Raw genomic sequence first — 25098 nt, forward strand, 5'->3', positions numbered from 1 at the left:
TTTTATCACTTTCTTTTGTGACTGGCTTTTGCTACATTTTGTTTGTTATCTCTTGATAAACTTGAGATTTTTAATTCCTCTTTCAATAATGGGTGCTCTGAACAAAATATTTCAGTCAATTGCATGTGTCATTTGGAGGGTGTTGAAAACACAGATACCATGATACCTGGCTCAGACAGAGTAAATAAAACTAAATTGCTAAGAAATGAGTTAGCTATTTGTATTTTAACAAGCTTATTTAGTGATTCTAATGTACATCAGGTTTGGGAATCAATGCCTGCATAAAACATAAAACACCAATTTGAACAGTTCAGAGTAAGAATAAGAAATGTAATCCACCCTGTTTTTACAAGTTGCAGCTCATTCTAGTGTTTAGCCTTTCTGACACTATTCGTATCCTGTTGATTCTTTCTTCCATTTACACAAAAAATGCATAGTAATTTAAAATTATAATACGACAGAAACACATTACAAAGAGAGTAAAAGCCTTTTGTATTTCCCTCCACTCACTCTGAGAAAATCACTGTATACATCTCCAGGTTTTTAAATGTAAGAATTTGCATAAACATGTCACACACACACACACACACACACAAGTTTGCACACTCATAACATGCTTTTTACATAACAATGCTGCTTAGGTTTTTTTCCCACATGACACTACTTTTGTGGTTTAATGACACTTTCTGCATTTTCTCACTTCATGCACAAGTAGCATTTACTGTGTTCCTGTTGTTCCTAGTCAAATCTTTACTTCATGTCTTCTTCATTCCTGGGAATGATATCAGGGTTCTGTCTGCAGAGACAAATTTCTTTTTACTGACATCATTTATAAATTGTTGTGAGAAATTAATTATTTTGCTCCACCCCACTATTAATAGATTAACTTTTTCCTTCTTTCTCTTTCCTTCCTTCCACCTTTTCTTTCTCCCTTTTTTCTTTCTCCTTTTTTCCTTTATTTCTTCCTTCCTAAAATCTCATTCCTTAAGTGTATGGTTCCTGCTGCATACATTTTTTTTTTCTTGATGGAAGGGATGACAAGATGACAATATTCCCTCATTCCCATTTTCAAGAGTTTGTCTCTATAGATCAGATTTAAATCCAAAATAGCTGTCAGTTTGTTTTGCCACCTTTTACTTTTGGGAATTTAAATTTAGTAAGGGTAGTGAAGAATGTTTCATGTGGTCTGTTCCCAGCTGAGGAAGCCTACCGGAACATATCAGAAATAATTAGCTTCTTTTGTCTCCGCCATGGCTTGCTTCTGTGCCAGTTTTTAATGTAAGTACAGTTGGCAAATAGCAACTCAGCTCTCTGTTTGGACAAGAGGCTCCAAGATGCATAAACTACTCCCTTGTGAGCTATAATTCCAAAGTGTATAAGGGTCCATCCAAGTGAAGACTTTTTTTGACTTAGTTGTAGTATATTCCCCTTCTCCACCCTGAGTACCTATATACTCCGCCTATTTTGGGGGTCCCCTTTGGACCAGCTATATTTTTCTATTTCCCTAGACATAGTTCTATTCTACCTGAAAGAGTGACGCTCAGACTTAAGACCACGGCACACCAGCTCGGCCAAGAGATCTTTATTGGAGGCAGCAGGCTGGGCTGGGCAGGAGAGAGAGAGAGAGAGAGTGGTGGGGGGGTTTGCTTCTTTTATGCCCAGGAGGGCTGCGTGGATGTTTGTGATTGGTTGGGGTGGGGCTTAGAGCAAGGCGGGAAAGACACCTCTCTCTGATTGGTTTTTCCTTTGGCAGGCTTGCAATGAGGAAGAAGAACCCGGAACCAGCGCCATTAGGGTGCTCTAGTTACCTAACATTCCTCCCTTGTTTTTTAAGAAGTGGGGAGGTGGGCGTCGCTGTTCGTCTGGCTACTTCCTGCTGAACGGGGGTGTCGTGGGAAGGGATATTGGAGGACTGTAGGGGCAGAGCAATAGCAGGCGGCCAAGGAAGACGGCGCTGAAGGTGAACACTTCCCGGGGTGTGAAGTCTAAAGATGTCCCTTGTAAGTAGAAGTCATCTATGGACGTGAGCCATCCGTATGGCAGGGAAGGATCTGCTATGAGCCACGTATCTTCTTGGAGGGCCTGGAGGAAATCTAAGAAATTACAGGTCCTGGAGGTGGAGGCCATGGGTAGGTGAGTCCTGGTCGTCTTCTTCAGTTGCTAGGAGTTGGTAGTGCCTGATGAGAAGCTGGTTAAAAGTCTGGTTAGATAAGGAGGAGATTCGTTGTTGCATGAACTTTATTAGGCAGGGGAGGAGGGTACAAAAGGCCGCTATTCCTAGGAGGGGTCCGAGAAATGGTAGGACCCAAGCTAAAAGAGGCATTTTTAGAGTGTCCCAAAGTGAGAAGCCTGTATTCATTTCGAGGAGCTTTTGTCTTATGTCATTAAGATTTTTTATGTTAGTCTCGACAACCTGGGACTCATTAATAAAGTAACAACAGATTTCTTGGAGGAAAATGCATGTGCCTCCCTTTTCAGCTGTCAGGAGGTCTAGGGCTCTGCAGTTTTGGAGGACTACTCCAGCTGAAGAGGTGATTTGTCGCTGCAGGGCGGCTAGTGACTGCACAGTTTGTTCAATAGTAGATTCTAGGTTTACCTTTAATTCATTAACTTGCGAGATTCCGTATCTGAGGGAGGTGGCCCCTAGAGCGGAGCCTAGAAGGGAGGTTGCAAGGGAGAGGCCAAGGATGGCAGGTATAAAGACAGCCCGTCTTTTTCTTGGGGCCTGATTTATGGGAGGGTGGTTAAGGTTGAAGGCGATGGTCCCTTCGGAAAGGGAGAGGAGGGTAAGTTGTGGCAGGAGTGTCACGGGGAAGCAGGTGGCATTGATGGAGGGATTGACTGTTTTGTAGAGAGTGTGGTTGCACCAGAAGAAGTATCCATTGGGGGCGGAAGAGTTAGGGTAGGAGGTGGAGGTATTGCAGAAGGAAAAGGATTCAGGGGAGTCTGTGTAGCAGGTAACGGCCTGGGACGTATTGAAGAGGGGAACACCGGATATTAAGGGGGTGTTGGGGGGTGGTGAATGATCAGAAGTGTTGGTAGTGTTTGGGAGGGTGACAGGAACAGCAATAAGTGGTGGTTTATTGAGGCTGGCACATAGGAAGCAGTTGGAGGGAGAGATATTAGAGGCGTTTAACAGTTGGATTCCTTCCTGTAGAAGTAAGAGTCAGGATTGCTGTACTGAGATGGAAACAGAGGAGGAGGAGTCTAGCTGCTGAAGGAGGTCTTCGGCAGCTTGAGAGATGTCGCTGGAGACGCCGGGAAGTGTGAGGAAAGGAAGGGGTGCACTGGGGCATGATCAGGAACTTATGAGAGCATGTTAGGGGTGGGGTGGTCTTTGGCTGCATGGGGTGGCCCCCTACTTTGACTATAGGAGGGCCAGAGGTGGAGACAGCGCCTTAATACTCCTGCAGAACCGAGGAAGTAGGAGGGAAATAAAGAGACGCCTACTCACCGCAAGAGGCACCCTGGGCTCCTGCGTGTTGATGGTGTGTGTCGGGAAGAGGTCCTAGGGCCCCGTCAGTCGTAGGCTGCCAACTTAATGAGATCGGCTTTAGGACGGGGTCTGGCCCAACTCCCCCGAGGGAGCTGGGGCAGTCGGTCGCCCAGTGGCTGGATTGTTGGCACTTGGGGCACAGTCTTTTGGGTGGCCTGGGATTAGGACACTCACGAGCCCAATGACCTTTGTTCCCACACTTAAAGCAGGGTCCAGGGGGTTGGCAGTGAGTGGACATAGAGGCAGGGCGTCTGACAGGTTGGGGTGGGGCCTTGAAGGCCTGAGCGAATATTTGGCACTTTTGCCTCCTTGCCTGCTTGTCACGGTTGTGGTAGACCTTGAACGCGGTAGCGAGGATCTCGGTCTGCAGGATAAAGGGACCTCTGTCTAGCCTTTTTAGTTTGGCCCGAATGTCTGGGAAGCTTTGTGCGAAGAAATGGAACATGAGAAGTTGTCTGCTGTCGGGGGCTTTAGGGTCCATGTTGGTGTATTGTTGGAGTGCCTGTGTAAGGCGGGCGAGGAAGGTGGACGGGTTTTCATGTTTTTCTTGGATGATTTTGTGGAGTTTATCAAAATTGACTGCCTTTTGAGCTGCCTTCTGGAGACCTGTTATTAAACAGGTGGCAAAGTGGTCTCGGGCTGTGACATCTTGGGAGTTATAATTGCAGCCAGGATTGTGGTGGGGGACTGCCTGCGCTCCGATGGGTAGGGCTGGGGTTGTTGGCGGTGGCGCAGTGGTGGAGGGGCGAGGTTGGGGATGGTGATATGGTGGCGGTCTGTCAGCAGGGTGAAAATCGGAAGTAGGAAGGGGAGAGGATTGGGAAAGGCTTTTGGAGTGGAGGCCAGCCATGACACTTGTTGTGGTTAGGGTTAACAGGGACAGAAAGAGGTGAGGCTCATCGTCTAATAGGAGAAGTTAGGAACATGGGGGATCTCTGCCCAATCTCCCGTGCGCACAATCATTGTAAGGGCCCTGGGGAATTTCAGGGTCTAGGGTCCCATAAGGGGCCATTTATTTTGGTTGTCTAACGGGTAGGTCGGCCAATCTTGCGTGCAGAATTTGATTAAGCGTTTAGGTTTGAGGTCAGCGGCAAGGCCTAGGGTAGCCAGATTGTCTAGAAGGCATTTTAGTGGGGAGTCGGCCAGCAGGGATGCGGAGCCTCCCATGGACTGAGAGGCAGTGAGGGCTAAGAGGGCGTCCCCTAGTTAGCCGAACACTGTAATCAGGTTCAGGGCCTTCGGTTGGTCGTCACCAAGGCGAAGGGACTGAAGGGCCAACAGCATGGCCAAGGGACCGGGAGCCACTTGGTACCAAGATTTTTGTATGTAGCCAACAGTATGGCGCGGGGCAGAGGCTCGGGGCGGAGGCTCAGGCTGGAGGGGCGAGGAGGAGAGGGAGAAAACTCCGTTCCCTGCGGGTCGAGGAGGGGAAGCAGGAGTCTGTCGCCACAGTATAGGACTAGGCGGCAGACTACGGAAGGGGACTTACCAAACAGGAGCCGGTGATGGATGCACTGTTCGGCGGACGGGAAATTGGGCGAAGGCCGGCCGGGGCCTGGTCTGAGTCTGAGGGGGACTGGGGTCCCGCCAGAGGCAGGGAGTCCCAATCCGAGTCATGGCACCAATGAAAGAAAGAGTGACGCTCAGACTTAAGACCACGGCACACCGGCTCGGCCAAGAGATCTTTATTGGAGGCAGCAGGCTGGGCTGGGCAGGAGAGAGAGAGAGACAGAGAGAGCTGTGGGGGGTTTGCTTCTTTTATGCCCAGGAGGGCTGCGTGGATGTTTGTGACTGGTTGGGGTAGGGCTTAGAGCGAGGCGGGAAAGACACCTCTCTCTGATTGGTTTTTCCTTTGGCAGGCTTGCATTGAGGAAGAAGAACCCGGAACCAGCGCCATTAGGGTGCTCTAGTTACCAAACACTACCTAGTTTCCACAGTACACCTAATGTCTTAGCTTCAGGAAGAATTATATTCAGAAAGCTTTAATACATATGAATATTTGCCTTTGCTCAAAGATTTCTGGCTAAAAAAAAAAGAAACTGACAGCACATGATTTTTGTGAGGTTATGGGACAACTGGAACTCTCAAATATTGCTGGTGGAAGTATAAACTGGTACAACCACTTTAAAAAATTCTTTTGTCGTTTCTTATAAAGTTAAACATACATCTACATTATGGCTTACTCCTAGGAATCTAGCCAAGGAAAATGAAAATGTACACAGACGGTCTTAGACAAGGATGCTTATTTCAGCCTCATACATAATGACTTCCATCTGGAAATAATCCAAATGCTCATCAACAGGAAGGTGTCTAATCAAATTATGGTATATTCATAAAATGGAATACTATCCACAATATAAAGGAAGAAAGGACTTATAGTCGTGAAAACAATAGGTGCACCTTAAAATTATGTGAAATGAAATAAATCAGACATAAAATAGTACATTCTGTTTGTTTTATTATGACATACAAATGACAGCAGAAATAATCTATGATGATAGAAATCCAGTAGTGGTTGCAGCGGTAGAAAAAAAACAGGAGAAAATTTCTGAAGACATGGAAATGTTCCTTATTTTACTTGGGGAATGATGGTTACAGGGGGTATATAATGGTCACAAGTGATTAAACAGAACACAAGTTCTGTGCATTTTAACATATGCTCATTATGTCATTTATACAGTTACCCACAAGATTTCCAGAGATGGACTGATTGATGTTCAGTAAAAGTAATGTGTGCCCTGTTTCATCTTCATGCTCTTGATAGTTACTCGGAGAAATGCTTGTCGACTCCTCTGTCACTTGCGTAGCTCTAGTTTATCCTGCTGGTTTCAAAATGGAATTACTTCTTAGAAGTCTTTTCTGATGACACAACATTCTAGGCTCCTTCTCTGGGCTCCCTATAATGCCTTTGTCAAAGCATACGTCATCCTACATTCAGATTATCAACATTATTGGCAATTAGCAGTAACTGGTTTGACCTTTATAGGGCACAGGTTTTGTTTGGTTTTACTCTAAGACCTAAAACTGTCACAGAATAGCTGCTTAAAATTATGTAATAATCAGGCCAGTGCAGTGGCTCATGCCTGTAATCCTAGCACTTTGGGAGGCTGAGGCAGGAGAATGACTTGAGCTCAGGAGTTGGAGACCAGCCTGGGCAACATAGTGAGACCCCATCTCTATAAAAATAAAAAAGAAATTATGTAATGATCAAATGAGTGAACTTCAAGGTCTGTGGTAGACTTCTTGAACTTAAATTTTTAAGTTAAATTTTTAGCAAGTACCTGTAAGTATGTTTAATTCTTCTGATAATGCATTGAGAAAAACTGCTTTGAGGCAGCATAAGTTTTTCTGAAGGAATTCAGTGTACATTTGGAACCGTTATTACTTTATAGATCTTATGGCACTTCTTAATAAACTCATCCACTTATTTCCATAACATCCTATTGTTACATCCTTAATCCCAAAAAGTCAATGATGGGGAGAGTGCCCACATAATTTATCATCCAATTTGAGCTATATTTCAATATAAGGGAATATTACAATTACACCAGATGACAGCTATCAACTGAGCAAATAGAGGCACAGTTTTCTTCTAATTATGGGGAAGTAGGACAAAGAATTTTCAGATATGAATGAATGCAGTAAGGACAGTATGGTTTTGTTTTGTTTTTTTCCCCTTGTTTTTCAGATTTATCTTATGCATGGACCTTCAATGATAACCCCTTATACGTCCAAGAGGACAATAGGCGATTTGTATCTCAAGAGACGGGAAACTTGTACATTGCCAAAGTGGAACCATCAGATGTGGGCAACTACACTTGCTTTATAACAAACAAAGAGGCCCAGAGAAGTGTTCAAGGTCCACCCACTCCATTAGTGCAGCGCACGGATGGTAAGATAATGAGTTATCTTGGGAATATACTTTATCTGTGGCCCTTAAAGCCTGGGAAGATTCGTAAAGCTTTCTGCTTCCTTCTTGTTTGGTGGAGCCAAATTACGAGTTTAGGTTCAATTCACAAATATGTAAACCAGAAATATAATGGAAAATTATCTAATTCACCCACATGGTGCAGTAGACATGGTTCTGGGTATACCAAGCCATCTCCTTTCTGGCATTGAAACAGCTTGTCTTTTTTTTGCTTAAAGACTGTTTTGTAAAAACAAAAATGATGTTCGGGGGAGTTGGCGTGTGTGTATGTGTGCACGTGTGGGTGCTGCCAAACATACAATTGAATCAATATATTTTTAATGAACATATGTTGCAGCTACTTTTTAATGCCCCCTTTTTTCCATATTTGCCCTTTTTTTGTTCACCCTTTATTTACGTGTCTGGCAAAATGGAGGGAAAAGTTCATATCCAAGGAAAGCAAAGCAAACCAACATTAATTATGAGTATTCCAGAGAAGAATGAAACACAAGATTTATACTAATTATATTCTTCCAAGGAACATAATTCAGACTAGTCTCTGACGAGTTTTGTAGCTTAGTCAAGTCATAGCTGGTACAAGATTTAGAGAGCCAGAAAGTTTAAGGAAGTCATTGAAGTGGAAAAATTCTCTAGTTGTTTTTTTAATTAAACGTTCACAGTGGGATTCATAAAGGTAGAAAATTTGTTGGTGCATTTTATGATTGTATTCAGGACTTGAAATGCAATACCTCGTGGAGTTTTTCTCCCCTCTGAAGAGTTGAAGAAAAGCAAGAATATAATGCTAATAAAGGATAACAGAATTGTGGAACAAGTCCCATAGAAGGAGTTCTTATAATAGAGCTTTTATAATCACTAACCACCCAAATGTATTTGCAAGGTCTTCATTAAGATTTCAGCAACCATTAGACTTATTCCTAAATCCAATTTATCTCCTTCAATGAATACTCCTATTTATGACCAGAAGAATTCATGAGCCAACACTATGCTTGGAGATTCTACCACGTTTTTCCTTTTTTTGTTTCCTGTCTACTCTGAGTTCCTGCTTCTTCCCTTCTTAATTCCTTCCTTCTTCTATCCCCTCTATTCCCTTGAATACATTTACAGGAAAAATAGAGCAGAAGTATTATATACAATATAAAAATCAAACCTCTTTTAAAAGTGAGCATGCAGGAAATATCACACATCAAGGAAGTGAAAAAGAATAAAACCTACCAACTTAGTTGAATGAAGTAGTACTCACTACCTTCTCACCATAACCTCTTTGAATGTTTATAATGATTAAGTCTTAAAAATGAAGTATTTTTATTTCATATATATTTCGTAATTTTTGTGTTTTCTGCAGTTATATTAGCTACCAACAGTATATTTATTTTAGGAATGTATTACTCTGTAGTTTGGTACATATATTAAAAATGATCAAAGTATTTAAATAATCTTGAGATGTCACTGATTAAATTAATTAAGTTAATGGGAATAGCCTACAGATATATTTCTGTTACAACTCCTCTGGTAGGTAGTGTATTTACAATAGGTTATACCATTATCTTATTCTTATCTTAGCACATATCCCCAGTTCCTTGGATTGCAAATTTTAAAACTTAAATTTTTATAGGTGTACAGCAAACTTATTTAACAGCAAAACCTTATTGTACTAATATGTGAATATTTACATTTTTATCTCAATTAATGTGATGACTTTATGTGTTTTGCTGCAGAACTACTGTTACTTTGGACTAAGACCTACTGCAGTGGACTTCTAACAGTGTTAGCTGAAAAAATTCTTTTTTTTTTTTTTCTTATTAATCAGATCTGGCTCTCTGAGTTCCCTGAAAGATAGATAAATGTGGATGTCACTAGAAAAGTGTCTTCTTTGAAAACACAGAAGCATTTTAGAATCTATATGTATCGAATTCTTAACTGAAAACCCTAACTCTCATTAAGAAGAAATAATCAGGTTTTGGTTAATGAAGCATTTACTTCATAGAAAACTTCTATTCTCCAGAAATGCTGCTAGCTCTTTTGATATTTAACAGGTGTGATGGGGGAATATGAACCAAAGATTGAAGTGCGTTTTCCTGAAACTATACAAGCTGCAAAGGATTCATCTGTAAAACTGGAATGTTTTGCCCTTGGAAAGTAAGGTTTTTGTTTTTGTTTTTATTTTCCTGGTTGCATTAATTTTTTTTTATTAAATACCTTTTTGTTATTCAAATATTGCTCTAAGGTAAATTACCAAGTAGATTTCAAATGCTGGGCAACAGTGGAACTTACTGATTTGAATTTAAACAAACATGTCTAATACTGAGACAATGACCAGGCCTGCAATTGAAAATGATCAGGGCTGCAATTCTCCCCTACAGGTGCTGATATTTCCTTTAGTTTAAGCATAATGAGACCCATTTAGGCAGCACATTTCAAGGGAATAAGTGCACTTGGATAAGATGATGGGCAAGTCACTAAACCGTCCACATATCCTTCACTCCATCTTGTCCTACATCCAGAAATACATTGCCTGGAGTATTTCCTTGCTTAATTAACCAACAATTCTGATAAATAACAAACCACTGCTTGTTTCTAAAATAAGACTAATTAAAGTCCATTGTTCATAGTGGATAATTAGAATTGAGCCCAACCTTCCCTGATAGTGGAGGCATTTTGTTTTACTCAGATAAGTATTTATGAGGAATAGGTTTGGAATACTTTTAAGCCAGGAAAATACCTACATTTTTGCATGGGATATCTAGAACACCTCTTTGCTTTTTGGAGGTATACAAATTTCATTTTTGTGCCTATAAACACCAGAAAAAAAAAAAGAGACAGATAGACTAGACTGTCATTTTCAAATGTTAGTATGCATGTGAGTTACCTGGGGACATGGTTAAATTCATATTCTGACTCTAGAGGTCTAGGGTGATGTTTGGTTCCTCCATTTCTAAAAAGCTCCCAAATATTAGTCATGCTTCTTGTAAACAGAACATACTTTGAATAGTAAAAGACTTGACTGACCCGGAGGTAAGCTCGAAGGGCTTACCTCTAAATCCAAAGTCTATTCCTAATGTGGCCATCACATTTAGAAATAGTGACTTAGTCTCAAAATTCTGGAAAACATCCTTAAATGTCTCATTTTATTAAGTTAAACATACTCAGCAATCCAAATAATGGTGGTTACTAAATCTTAGTTTGTTTTCTATAGATGGAGTTTTGCATATCTTTGAATCACATTTCTCAGAATAGTCATTGCTCGTGGATTTAAGAGACTGTATTTTATTTTCATACAGTATGGGTTTCATAGCATTTATCAAATAAATAATTATCGATTGATTAAATGATTCTTAAGAAAGTGACAAATAGGGGCTTTACATCCGTTTTTAATTGTTTGCCTGTCTTTTAAGACATGATGAACTTTCACCATTTTCAGGCTTTTTCAGAAGTTAAGGTTTAGAAAAATATTAAATGTCATCAAATTCTTTGATAATTAGATAATTAATTTTAAAAGAAAACCAATGAAAGAGAGTATCTGAAAAGAATATTAATAGCTTATTTAATCATATTTGGCATCAGGAAATATAGATTCCTGAAATTAAAAAATGGTCTTCCACAATAAAATTATTGAAAATGTTGAGGCTATTTCTCAAGAATCTAATGAAAATAATTTCATTCACTAAGCAACTATAACTAAGTATTTATGATACAATATATATAATTGTCATAATCTTGCAGGGCAAGTTATGTTTTCATTATATATGAGAAACTGAAGCTCAGATTGGAGAAGTAACCTGTTCAATTTTATGTTTCTATTCAAAGGAAGCAAGCAATTCAAACCTAGGCCCACCTGATTTTAAATTCTGAATTTAGGAACTTCTAACTAATTAGTAAGATAACTGCTTTTGAAATCCCGGTAGACAGATTCACTTCCCAATTTTCTCAAGGGTTATTTGATTATTAGCAAACATACTTATAATCTCTGTGAATTACCATATTTTCGTCCAGAAGGAGTTATGATGATTCCTCCCTTGTATGTTTGTTGTGAAGATTAGAATGGATAATACATGTTAAAACATTTAGCCTTGGCATTTATTAATAAATGCTCATTGAATTATTCTAAAACCAAAATCTAAATTTCATTCTATTTTTTTTTTTTTTTTTTTTTTTTGAGACGGAGTCTCACTCTGTTGCCCAGGCTGGAGCGCAGTGGCTCCATCTCAGCTCACGGCAAGCTCTGCCTCCCGGGCTCCGCCTCCCCGGTTCACGCCATTCTCCTGCCTCAGCCTCCCAAGTAGCTGGGACTACAGGCACCCACCACCACGCTCAGCTAATTTGTGTGTGTGTGTGTGTGTGTGTGTGTTTTTAGTAGAGACAGGGTTTCACCACGTTAGCCAGGATGATCTCCATCTCCTGACCTCGTGATCCGCCCGACTCAGCCTCCCTAAGTGCTGGGATTAAAGGCGTGAGCCACAGCGCCAGCCACATTCTACTTTTATATAAACAATGTTTGAGTTAGGATGTTCAAAGGAGAGTAGGTATCTCAGAGGGGGTATAAATTATCTTTCCCAGCCCAGTCCTGTTCTCTCTGTCTCAGGATTGATGACAGTACAAGAGAGAAAGGAGCAATTAGGGTCAGTTCTGGGGGAAAAAAAAAAAAAAAAGGAAGAAGAAAGAAAGAAAGAGAGAGAAAGAAAGAAGGAGAGCGATAACATGATCAGTATAGTTTTTGAACTGCTTACATACCAGTTTCTTAAATTTATTTATTTTTATATTATTCAAACCTATAGAAAAGCTGAAAGGGTAACACATGGACATCATATACTCTACCTGAATTGACCAAGTGTAAACCTGTGCTGCATTCCCTTTCTCTTTCTCCCTCCCTCTCTCTCTCTTTCTTTCTCCACACACAAATGTATTTAACCAGATACGTGATAAGATCTAATCAGGAAAAATGAAGCTTGGAATATATGAGGTATATGGAATAATTTAAAAATAAGTAAAGCAGTGTCTTATTTTCTATTAACCACATGGTGATGGAAATAATCAACACATTATTAAATTGCACAAGGTAAAATTTATAATTTTAAAAACATACAGGAGTCCCTAATTTTTTTTTTTTTTTTTTTTTTTTTTTGAGATGGAGTCTAACTCTGTTGCCCAGGCTGGAGTGCAGTGGCACGATCTCGGCTCACTGCAACCTCCGCCTCCTGGGTTCAAGTGATTATCCTGCCTCAGCCTCCCAAGTAGCTGGGATTACAGGCGCCTGCCACCACACCCAGCTAATTTTTGTATTTATAGTAGAGATGGAGTTTCACTGTGTTGGCCAGGCTTGTCTCTAACTCCTGATCTCGTGACCCACCAGCCTCGGCCTCCCAAAGTGCTGGTATTACAAGCGTGAGCTGCCGCGCCCGGCTCCTAAACTTTTGGCAAAATTTAAACTAGCAATATTTGACCCAGAAAAATTTGAGTTGGAAAATTAATAGTTTAAAAAACTCTCAAAATGTAAAATCTGATGTGTATGTACAAAAGAAAACCCGTGATAAATAAATCATGTTTGTTAAGTTTATGCAGAAAATAACTGTTGAACATGAAATAATGTTAAATGGGAATAGGAAAATAATATAAATTACCAAACCATACCTCATAGAAAATTATCAAGGAAATTCTTGATTTAATGGAGTACACTCCCTAAATTGTTATCTAACAAAATTAATCAATGTTGAGATTATGTTTATTAAATGAAGGCATTAACATAGAATTGAAATACCTTGGGGTAAAAATGGAAACTCTGAAGCATCTACTCGGTCAAAGTGGTAGTGTTAAAATGCCCTGTATAACAATCTTACATTTTGTGTAAATGGAGTGCAGATACACTTCTCATTTCTTCAAAACAACAAAATGTATGTGAAAATACTTCGACTACTTTGGAAAACTTACAAATGTGAGTTACTACCAAAAAGAGTTTTATATATGCTTGCCAATAGTTTTCAGAAAACAAATTAAATTATCTTTGACACATTGCAAACATAGTGAAAATGCCTTTTAGTCCGTTATAAATTACGGTATTTACCAAATGCCATATTGTCTCCTAAATATATAAAATTAACAAACATGAAAAGCAACACACTCATTAGAAGATTAATTATGTTATAGGTATAATTAACAATCTGAAAATAAAACAATCAAACGTCTTATCTTCAAAATTATAAATCTATATAAGTTTGTTGACCAGTGTTTTTATAAAGTCTATTGAGTGTTTATTATAAGTCATATTCTCTAACATCTCTTCATAAAAATATTGCTGTGCAGCATTTGGTTTTAGTCATTTTTTTTCCCAAATGTGGGGACTCCCTTTTGCTAATCCTTCTAAATCTTCCTGTCTACTTTGTGAGGTACTTTACTCTTTTGTAAGATATTGCATAACCTCAAAACTGAGAAAAGCTAGTTGACTTGAGGAATAAAATCAAATATTTTTTTCTTATTACGTTACTAATTATTGACTGCTATTTAAGCTATAGACTTCACATTTATTAAACTAGGATGTATATGTTTTAATAGACGGGGGAAAGAGAGAGAGAAGAGGGAGGAAAGAAATCAATAGTTGGGTAGAAGGAAAAGGAAATGAAAATATAGAAAGACCACCTCCAGTGCCAGATCTTATTAAATTTTTAATTTTTAGGACATAAGAGAGCTCCTGAAATAAAAATTGGCTTTCATTAAATGTTTGTTTAATGTACCCCATATATGTGCTCACATAACTAGGAAATATCACCCCCTATCACTGGGAATATTTTTTCTCTTGAGGTTGTAGATTATTTTTGTTATTTATTTATCTTGCTTTGTTTTCTCTGAAATTCCTGAATCTATGGTTTGGTGTTTGTCATTGTTTTTGAAAACTATTCAGGCATGATTACTTTAAACATTTATTTGTTTGTTTGTTTTTTTCTCCTTTTAGTATTTGTTTTACGTTATCTTTTATGCCATTTGTAATCTCCCTTCTGTCCAAGTTCTTAATCTTTTTAAATTTTTAAATTATTTTTATCTTTGCATTTCAGTTTGGGTAGTTCTATTGATACTGCTTGTCATTCGTTTACTTCCCCTTTAGCTATGTTCAGTCCACTGATGAGCCCGTCAAAGGCATCCCTCATTTGTATTATAACGTATTTTACTTCCAGCATTTCCTTTTGATCCTTTCTTAGAATTTTCTTCTCTGTGCTTACATTATCCATTTGTTCTTGTATGCTGTTCACTTTTTTATTATAGCCCTTAATATATTAATTATAGTAATTTAAAATTACTGTCTGATAATAACTAGTTCAATTTTAAATCCTCAGCCTGATGGTCCTAAAATTTTCATTGTATTTGAGTCTAGTTATCATGGTTGTTTTGTCTCTTCAGACTGTTTTATAGCATGCTTTGTACTTTTTTTTTTAATCCTGGACATTATTATATCAGATTAAAGGAACTTCGATAACTAAACTTTTAGTGTGAGGTTTTATGTTTTTCTAGCTAGGGTTAGGCTGTAACTACTATTGGGTCTAGCTGTGGCATCAGAGGTTAAATTTTAGCTAGTACCTTTGCTTTTATCTCCACTCTTGCCCTTAGGTTTCCCTAGAGACTCTTTCTTAAATAGCATCTAAAGCTTGCAGTTATTTCAGCTGAAATTCTCTGCACTGTAATTATATAGGAGCCCTAAATAAGTCCTTGCTTGCTAATTCTATCATCTCAGTTATTTGTGGGTCTGCTTCTATTGGCTGCTTTTTCTCCTAGTCACAGTTCTCATTTTTCTGCTGTTTGGATATCTAGTAATTTAAGATTGAATAGTAGACATCATAAATGTCATGTTGTTGAATGCTAAATTGTGGTGTATTTATAAAAAAGCTTTTTGAACTTTATTTTGATAGGCAGTTGTTACACTACTGTGAATCCTCGCGTTTTCTGTGGTTATTAAAGCTAGTTTACTACTAAGATGAAATCCCCAACTGAATGCTTCAAATGTTCACCAAGTGTTTCTTCTCTGGCATAGTGGAGCTCTCATGTCTTCCAGGCCTATTTGAGCTCTGAAAATAATTCTTTGCCCAGCCTCATGTGACACTCCTATGCAGATCTTTAGAGCACATTATTTGAGTAATGCCATTCTTTCTAACACTATGCTCTGCAATTCCAGCCACTTCAGCCTCTCCAAATCTTATCTTTGTCTTCTCAGCTCAGTGACACAGTACTTTACTACTTATGTCTCCCCTACCTACTCCCTGTTCTGGATGGAAAGTGTCTCTACACAGAAAATAAGGGCTACCAAAACCTTACTTCATTTATTTCCCCTCTTTCAGGATAATAGTTTTGTGTTGCCAATTGTTCAAGTTCCAGAAAGAGGGGTGTTTTTTTCATATATTTGTCTAGTTTTTCACTGTTTTTGAAAGACTAATTACGAAGGTAAATACAATGAGGCTTAGATAAATTAAGTGACTTAACCAATATAAGTTGCATATCTGGGATTCAAATCTACATCTCATAGATTCTGACTTCAAAACTCATGCTTATAACCCTTTCATATTTATATTGAATTAACTTCTAAGTATCTGACTTACTTAATCCTCCATGTGCAGATGTAGTATGACCCTCAATTATGTAAATATTTTACGGGGAAAAGGCTTGAAAAAATTCAGCAAAACGTTAAAAAATGCTTTATCTGGGGAATGGAATTATAATCTATATTTCCCATTTATATTATCTATAATAAGTAATATTCCAGCAACAAGTAAGTTTTAATTTTATATATTAAAAATAACCCTTGGCCGGGCGCGGTGGCTCACACCTGTAATCCCAGCACTTTGGGAGGCCAAGGCGGGTGGATCACAAGGTCAGGGGTTCAAGACCAGCCTGGCCAAGAAGGTGAAACCCCGTATCTACTAAAAATACAAAAAATTAGCTGGGTGCAGTGGCAGGCACCTGTAATCCCAGCTACTCAGGAGGCCGAGGCAGGAGAATCGCTTGAACTCAGAGGGCGGAGGTTGCAGTGAGCTGAGATTGTGCCGCTGCACTCCAGCAGCCTGACGACAGAATGAGACTCCGTCTCAAAAAAAATCCCAAAAAAACCCCCAAATTCAAAAGATAAACTTGTAAAAATTCAAGCTGTGTTTGAATGAGAAGAAAAATGTGTTTCCGAAAACATCAAAAATCAGGGTTATACAGCTTATTGTTTTATAGATAATGATGGCAATGTACACCATTTATAAAAGTCTGGTATACCTGATTAGGTAGCACTCAGAAAACATAGTTTCAGTCACAGAAACCATCATGCAGACAGGATGTATAAAAAGTGAGGTCTAGAGAAGAATAGGTGAAGTGTTTACTCATATAATCTAACAATCTTAAACCACTATAAGCTAGTGTGAGTAAAGAATAATAAAGACAAAGCTTCAAGTAATTGTCTTAACTTTAATTGCTGTGACTTTGGGGATATGTAACTGACTTTCTATGTTGGAGTTTCAGAGCTGACCTGATCACAGCTTTCAACTCTCAGCTTTGTCTCATTTGTTTAACATGGCAGACCTTAATTATGAAAGCTGCAAATTAATTGTATTGTGAAATACCCTGAGAAGCTCCTTGTATAGGTGTTATGCAAATGTAGTATGATTGACTGATAGATATGTACGTCTCCTTTGAAAAAAATATGGGCTCTTGCTGAGTGAGGAAATTAAACTGATATCCCCCATAACTCTATTATACTGCTTTTATAAAGAACCAAACATATTTTCCCTTTTTAAAAAAAATTTTAGTTTAGTAACTTTTCTGTCAGTGTTCTGGAATCTAAATAACATTAGTAGCAGCACTGAATGTTCCTGTGTGTTCTGAAGCTTTCACACAGAGGACTATATTTATATGTACATGTATAACTTATTTTTTTCTAATTTATGAAGCTAAAGATACCCAGCTTGGCTATTAATGTCAAGCAACAAATCTGAAGTCTCACCATGATGTTGTTAGGTGTTCCAGAATTTTCAGGTGACAGAGGAGCTATTTCTTATAGTGTTTGCTTTTCATCTTACAAATGTGGACATCATTGCAGATTATACTGCAGAAAGATTTTTCAAGTCACTTAAGATGAAAATAACATTTTTAAATCAACCTAGGCACACTGAAATTTTTCAGTTCCTTAGCAATTATTTTTGGTTTATTGTTTTAATCACTCAGGTGTCTTAATGATTTTGAAACTGGATGTCTAAAAAATTGTTTACCTTTTGTTTCCCCTCATTGAGTTGAGTAGATTAGATAGAGAACAGAATCTCTTCCTAGGCATAGTTTACCCCATTCACTCCAGAAATGTATACTGAAACCTAATCTTTAGATTCTTGCTAATGGCTTTTTCTATAACATGATATTAGCAATAACTTTTTTTTTAACATGACATGGTATTGCTTGGCATAAAATAATAAAGTAAACTCTGTAAAACACTCACCTCTGTTGACCATGCTGACAAATCTGAGAGCTAAAAAATCTTCAAACCAGTTAGTCAGAAATTGAAAGATAACATTAACCCCACCATGCTCTCACATAAACAAGCACTCAACCTAGCAATAAATAATTTATTCATGAATTTACTAGCATTTGAAGGCAAATGGTGTGCTGAAAAGTGTGGACTTTAAGTTCAAATAGAGCAGGATTAAAGTCTTAACTTCACTTGTCAATAGCTGGATGACTTTGGTCAGTTTTCTTATGTGTATAAGGAAGGCAAAAATGATAGAGAGAGAATAAATAGATACAGCAGAATTTTTGTAAGGACTGGAAATACTATTAAGCTCACTTACTAAGGTTCCTGACCCATAATAGGCATTAAATAGTAACTACTTTATTAATCCTGGGAATTGTCAAAGCTGCTTTGACTGAGGAGGTAAAAGGGAACATATAAGAAGGAGCGAAATGGTTTCTGTATTATATTTTTGTGTTAAGGGACTTCCCCAGAAGAATAGATGTATCATTTTAAATTCTGTTCAATCTTTCTAAGGGTTACTGACATTTTCTCACTCACTCATTTGACAAATTGAGCACCAATTATTCATTCACTTAGCAAATATTTATTGAATACCTCATTCCATCATTAATTCCTTCATTTCTTCATTTAGGTAGTCAGTCAGGAGGGATTCTCCAAAGGACAGACACCTGGCCCTGGGAGATAAAGAAGATTATATAAAGGCCCCGGGGGGGTTGCAGGCTAATGAAAATAAGATTGATGTAAAAATGTGCAATCACACATTTCTCCTGGGATCAGCTCTTTCCTTCCAGACTTTCGGTGAAGGAAGAGTCAAGGATCCTCACTTTGGGAGCTTTACTGATTATCTTTTTCCCACGCTGCCCTTTATCAAATAGAGTCTGGAGAGGGTCACTGTCATTTCTTTAGCAGAGCTAATTTTAGGCTATTATTTACGGGCTTCTTGTATTGCTGAGAAATGGAAAATTATTTCTTCCTTTTTTCCCCTCTGTTCATAAATACATTTTTTAACTAATGGATTTTAAATAATAGTTTTAGAACAGAAATATTTAACAGATAGTACAGAGAGGTCCAATATAACCCCCCACACAATTTCCCTTATTACTAACATCTTATATTATTATGATACATTTGTTACAATTAATCAGCCAATACTGATGTCTGATTATTATAAAGTCCATATTTTATTCAAATTTATTTGGTATTTATGCCCTTCTATTCCAAGATTCCATCCAGAGTACCATATTACATCGAGTTTTCTTGTCTCATTAGTCTCCTGTCTGTAGCAGAATCTCAGACATTTCTTGTGTTTGATGTCCTCGACAGTTTTGAGGAGTGGTAGTCAGTTTATTGTAGGCTGCCCCTCTGTTAGAATATGTCTATATTTGTCATAATTATACTGGGGTTACAAGCTTCAGAGAGGAAGAACATAAAGGTAAGGAACAATTTTCATTGCATATCAAGTTTAATTTTATCAAAATGATTTATGACAGATGATGCTGGCCTTGATTGCCTGGCTGAAATACTTTTTATCAGGGTTCTCCACTGTAAAAGTACTCTTTTCTCGCACTCCATACTGTCTCTTTGGAAATGGGTGACTATGTGTAGTCCACACTTGATGAATAGAGTGTTGTGCTTCACCTTCTGCAGAATAATGAACCTACAGAATTCTTCTACCTGTGAAATGTGTCACTTCTTCCTCATTTATTAATATTTAATAATTTACTTATGTCAGTACTGACTCACATATAATTATTTTAGACTTTGGGTTGTAATTCTGTGCTAATTTGTTTATTTTGCTACTCAAATTGTTTTAGCTTTTGCCATTGGGAGCCTTTTAAGTTGGATCTTGTGCCCTTTGTTATGCACTCATCAGTGTATGGGGTGTTGTGTGTGTGTGTGTGTGTGCCTATTAGCACTTTCTTATTTACTAGCATTAAAGATGTTCCAGGTTCATCTTGTATTTTTCATGCCCTAGTCATAGAAGCAGTCATGTCACCAAGGATAGGTTCTTTTTTATTGAAGAATGACATTAGAAATCAATATCTGGGTACTAGGTGTGCTAGTTGCTACTAGAGTGTCATTTATTTAGGTGCTTTCAGATGACAGAGGAAAGAAATATGTGTGTATATACTACTTATTATGTACATATATCTATAAGTATTTCTATATACAGCTATTTGTATTATGTTAAGTTAAACATATGATCTTGCTGTTGTCTCCAACTCTAATCCACATGGATCACTCTGCTCTCCTCCACTTACTGATCGGTAAATTTCCACTCCACACAGTGCTGTTCCATTTTGCAATACCATCAGTAATAAATTAGAATTTTGATTTCTCTTAATCTACACCAGCATTTGATATTGTGTGAGCTTGTTTTATTTTGTTTTTTAGCCATTCTAACAGATGTATAGTGGTATTTCCTTGTTGTTTTAATTGGTAATTCTCTAATGACAAAAGATGTGAACATCTTCTAATGTGATTATTTGCTATTTATCTTCTTTAGTAAGATGTCTGCTTACATCTTTTCTACGTTTTTAAGTGGTATGTTTATTTTCTTATTGTTGAGCTTTAAGAATTCTTTGCATATTTTGAACATAAGCCTTTTATTAGATATGCATTTTGCAAATATTTTCTCCCAGTCTGTGACTTGTCTTTGCATTTCCTTAACAATGTCCTTAACAAAGCACAAGGTTTTTATTTTAATGATGTGCAGGTTATCAATTTTTTTCCAATGAAACTTGCTTTTGGCGTTAAATACAAAAACTCATCACTATATCCAAGGTTACCTAGATATTCTCCTCTGTCATCTTCTAGAGCTATTATAGCTTTATGTTTTGCATTTTCATTGATGGTCCATTTTGCATTAATTTTTGTGAAAGATGTGACTTCTGGGACTATTCATTTCATAACATATGGACTTCCAATTGTTCCAGTACCTGTTAAAAAGACAATTTTTTCTCCACTGTATTGCGTTTGCTCCTTTGTTAAAGATATGCTGACTATATTTGTGTAGGTCTATTCCTGGGATCTCTTTTGTTCCATTGCTCTGTCTATTCTTTTGCCATTACCACATTGCCTCAATTACTGTAGCTTTACAGTAAATCCTGAAGTCAGCTAATGTCAGTACTCCAACTTTATTCTTCTTCTTCAGCATTGTATTGGCTATTTTGTTTTGTTTTGTTTTGCTTTCCTTGTCTTTCCATACAAACTTAGAATCATTTTGTCTATATCCATGAAATAGCAGTTGGGGTTTTGATTGGGATTGACTTAAATCTATTGGTCAAGTTGGGAAGACTTGACATACTGACAGTGTTGAGTCTTTTAATCCATGAACACAGACTATTTCTCCACTTATTTAGATCTCTTTTAATTGATTTTATGAGATTGTGTAGTTTTCTGCATATAAATTCTGAAATACTATTTTATATAAACCCTAGAATTTCGTGTTTTAGTGCTAATATAAATGACATTGTATGTTAATTGTGTAATTCAAATTCCATTTGTTAACTACTGGTATAAACAAAAGTTAACTGACTTTGATATATTAACATTGTATCTTGTTGCCTTGCTATAATCACTTATTAGTGCTGGAGTTATTTTTTGTTAATTCTTTGGGATTTTTCATTGCTGCCTGGGAACAAGTATTATTTCCTTCTTTTCAATCTATATACATTTGTTTTGCCTTTTCTTGTAGTATTGCACCAGCTAGGATTTCCAATACAATGATGACAGTGAGTGGTAAGAGTAAACATGCTTTCCTTTTTCCACTATCCAAAATGAAAGCATCCAATTTATCACCATTAAGTAGGATGCTAGTGCTACATTTTTTGGCAGACATGTTTATCAAGTTGAGGAAGTTCCTCTCTATTCCTAGTTTATCGAGAATTTTTATTTTGGATAGGTGTTGCATTTTTCCAAATGCTTTTTTTTGGCACCAATTGATATGATCATGTGATTTTTCTTCTATTCATTAGTGGATTTCATGAATTAATTTTCTAATATTGAACCATCAGTCTTGCATACCCAAGACAAGTCCTACTTTGTTGTGGTGCATATGTCTTTTTAATTGTTGCTGGACTCAATTTGCTAATATTTGTTGAAGATTTTTCCATTTGTATTAATGAAAGATACTGGTCTGTAGTTTTCCTTTCTTGAAATGTCTTTATCTTATTTTGGCATTATGGTAATTTGGCCTCATTGAGTGAATTAAAAAAATGTTCTCTCTGCTTCCATTTTCTAGAAGAGATTATGTACATAAAGAAGAAATGTACCTACATAAAGAAAAAATAGAGGCCAGGTGCAGTGGCTCATGCCTGTAATCCCAGGACTTTGGGAGGCTGAGGCAGGCAGATCGCCTGAGGTCAGGAGTTTGAGACTAGCCTGACCAATATGGAGAAACCCTGTCTCTACTAAAAATACAAAATTAGCTGGGTGTGGTGGTGCACACCTGTAATCCCAGCTACTCGGGTGGCTGAAGCAGGAGAATCGCTTGAACCCGGGAGGCAGAAGTTGCTATGAGCTGAGACTGTGCCATTGCACTTCCCACAGGACAAAAAACGAGCAGGAGAACCAGAGTTCTAGAAGTGAATTTGAAATGAGAGCCCTGAGGGCAGGCAAGGAAACAAGCAAGCAGATTAGGAAAAGTTACTTCCTTTGCCTAAAGCAAAACAAATACTTAGTTAGGTTTTTATATACACATAGGTGTATGTGTATATAAAACGCCTTTACATGTATGCTTATGTATATATGAAACGTCTTTACATACACACGTGCGCATATGAGACGTCTTTACATACGCACGTGCGCATATGAGACGTCTTTACATACGCACGTGCGCATATGAGACGTCTTTACATACGCACGTGCGTATATGAGACGTCTTTACATACGCACGTGCGTATATGAGACGTCTTTACATACGCACGTGTGTATAAAACGTCTTTATATACACATATGTGTATATATAAAATGTCTTTATATATATACAAAGTTTGAAAAAGTCAGATATACTCATTTAAGAAAATTCTGAAAATATAGGCAAGAAAAAAGAAGACAATAAAATCCTTTTTATACTTAATTTCTCCCCCAAAAGATAACTACTCTTATTTCAGTATACATATATCCTTCCCATCTTTATTCTACTTTTAACATAATTAGTATAATACACTGCATATTTGTTTGTAAATTTTTTTTAATTCTTAAAAATATACCATGAACATATATGCAAGTCATTAGTCTTCTGCACCGACATTTGTAATGACAATGAGATATTTCAATATATGTTTATAGCCAATCTCCTATTGGTGGCATTTAGTTTCCACCAATTTTGTTTCCAATTTTTTGTAATCATGAATAATAATGTAATGAATATTCTTGTGGCTGTATTTTGCTTATGTTCACATAAACTTCCTAAGTATATTTTTAGAAAATTAGGATTATTGGTAAATGGAGCACTGTAAAATACTAAGATTTCTAAATATCTTGCCAATTTCTCAAGAAAGATTATATAGGGGCCACTGTCAAAGACCAGGGACCTGCCCTAAAAGTTGGCCTCTTTTAATCTTAAAGACACACTGTGAATCTAATGTCAAACATTCCTCTCCATATAGTTTTTCAAAATTTTTTTTTCAAGGAGCATAGAGTGGATTGTTACAGTGCTGTTTCTAAAATTAAACTAATTTAAAGCTTCTTAAAAATCATCCAAGAAATATATATATATATATATATATATATATTTATTTATTTCTGGGAGCAACTCTTCATCCTTTCCATCCCAGTCTATCACCACCTCTCTCAGGAGACCCACAGTTCTTACTTTTAAGTAATTGGCAGTTTACAGTAGAGAAGCATTTCAAATCTAAGTTGGAACTGAGCTCAGGAAAAATAATAAGTTGTTTGTTTCCTATTTTCCAGCTGACCTTGGAGCCCATCTCTAAGCTTCTACTGAAATTTGGAGGCATCTTTATATGTTTTAAAAAGATAATCTCTGTGATTTCACCTTTTTCCTCTTATACAAAAAAAAAAAAAAAAGCGTCTATTGACTGGTTGCAAGACATGTTAGTTCATTAGGTGAAGAATATATTGCTAAGCACATGTTATACATCCTAATAAGATTTGCTCTCATTTTGTACCTGGTTAATTCATGCAGGGGCAGCAAAGCATGGTGATTTAGAGCTCAGTGTCTGTGGAAAGACAGACTTTGGTTCAAATCCTTTTTTTTTTTTTAATTTACTGTATGATGTTGGGCATATTACCCAAACTATCCTAGTCCTAATTTGTTTATCTACAAAATGTTAACAATTGTAATCATAAGTTTGATAGTGCTATAGCATGATTTAAAGAAAATACTTAGCATGGAGCTAACATATAATACGTGCTCAATACAGTTAAATAATGATAAAATGATAAACTATTAATATGCCATTTTCAGTGTCTCTTTACTTCTTTATATGAAAATTTATGATTCCAAACTGAGACAAGATCAAACGGAATAAATTTGAGGTAACACAAGGCCCACCTACCTTTACCAAATTATCGTTTTCTCTCCTAAGAGCAGCAGAGGTATTTATCAAGGCTTAGTATTATTTTTCAATAAAAAATTATGGACAAGCTGTTAATGAACTGCTAAGTGCAGTATGATATTCAGCTCTGCCACATCTTGAAATAGTGGGCTTCAATTCATGTTTCATGTGCAGATTAGTATTCATATTACTTACATTAAAAGGAGTAGAAATTGGTAATAAAATTCTTAGAGAATCTTTGGACAATGGTCCCTTCATGTCTCTGTTCATAATCTTGGTATTAAAGCAATTTACTAAGCCTTATGTATGCTTCAAACATCGTATTTTAGAATGTACTCTCATGGATATTTCCTCATTTTCTCTTCCTGTGCACTCATTCTTATTTCTAGTTAATGTAAAGAGAACACTGAGTCTCAGAGAGGTTAGGTAACTTGTATTCAGCTCTATAAAATTTGCCTGTGTCCTTTTTTTCTTCCCAACTGCAGATGCCATTCTGTTACCAGTGCTATTATAAACAAACCATTTGTGGCTTTTCAAAGATGTCCTCCCCAAGGGAAAGCTGACATAGGCATCATCTTATTCCCATGGGGCTGCCATCACAAAATACTATAGAATTGTAAACAACAGGAATTGGCTTGTAAACAACAGAAATTTGTTGTTCACAAGTTCTGGA

At 37.3% G+C, this 25098-nt stretch overlaps 1 protein-coding gene across 6 annotated transcripts in view; it reads left to right on the plus strand.

The window, feature by feature from the left end:
- CNTN6 (contactin 6) overlaps nt 1-25098 on the plus strand; it is a 356073-nt gene that overhangs the window by 206950 nt on the left and 124025 nt on the right. For 5 of the 6 annotated variants that reach the window (XM_032149519.2, XM_058437172.1, XM_032149518.2 and 2 more), the window contains 2 exons: nt 7185-7388; nt 9458-9560. In XM_032149519.2, coding sequence (XP_032005410.1) covers nt 7185-7388; nt 9458-9560 — 307 coding nt within the window. Of the gene's footprint in view, nt 1-7184; nt 7389-9457; nt 9561-25098 lie in introns of those variants that run through there. The other variant, XM_058437174.1, reaches the window with a different exon arrangement.

The sequence above is a fragment of the Hylobates moloch genome, unplaced genomic scaffold (assembly GCF_009828535.3).
Source record: "Hylobates moloch isolate HMO894 unplaced genomic scaffold, HMol_V3 SCAFFOLD_4, whole genome shotgun sequence".
NCBI classification, from domain to species: domain Eukaryota; kingdom Metazoa; phylum Chordata; class Mammalia; order Primates; family Hylobatidae; genus Hylobates; species Hylobates moloch.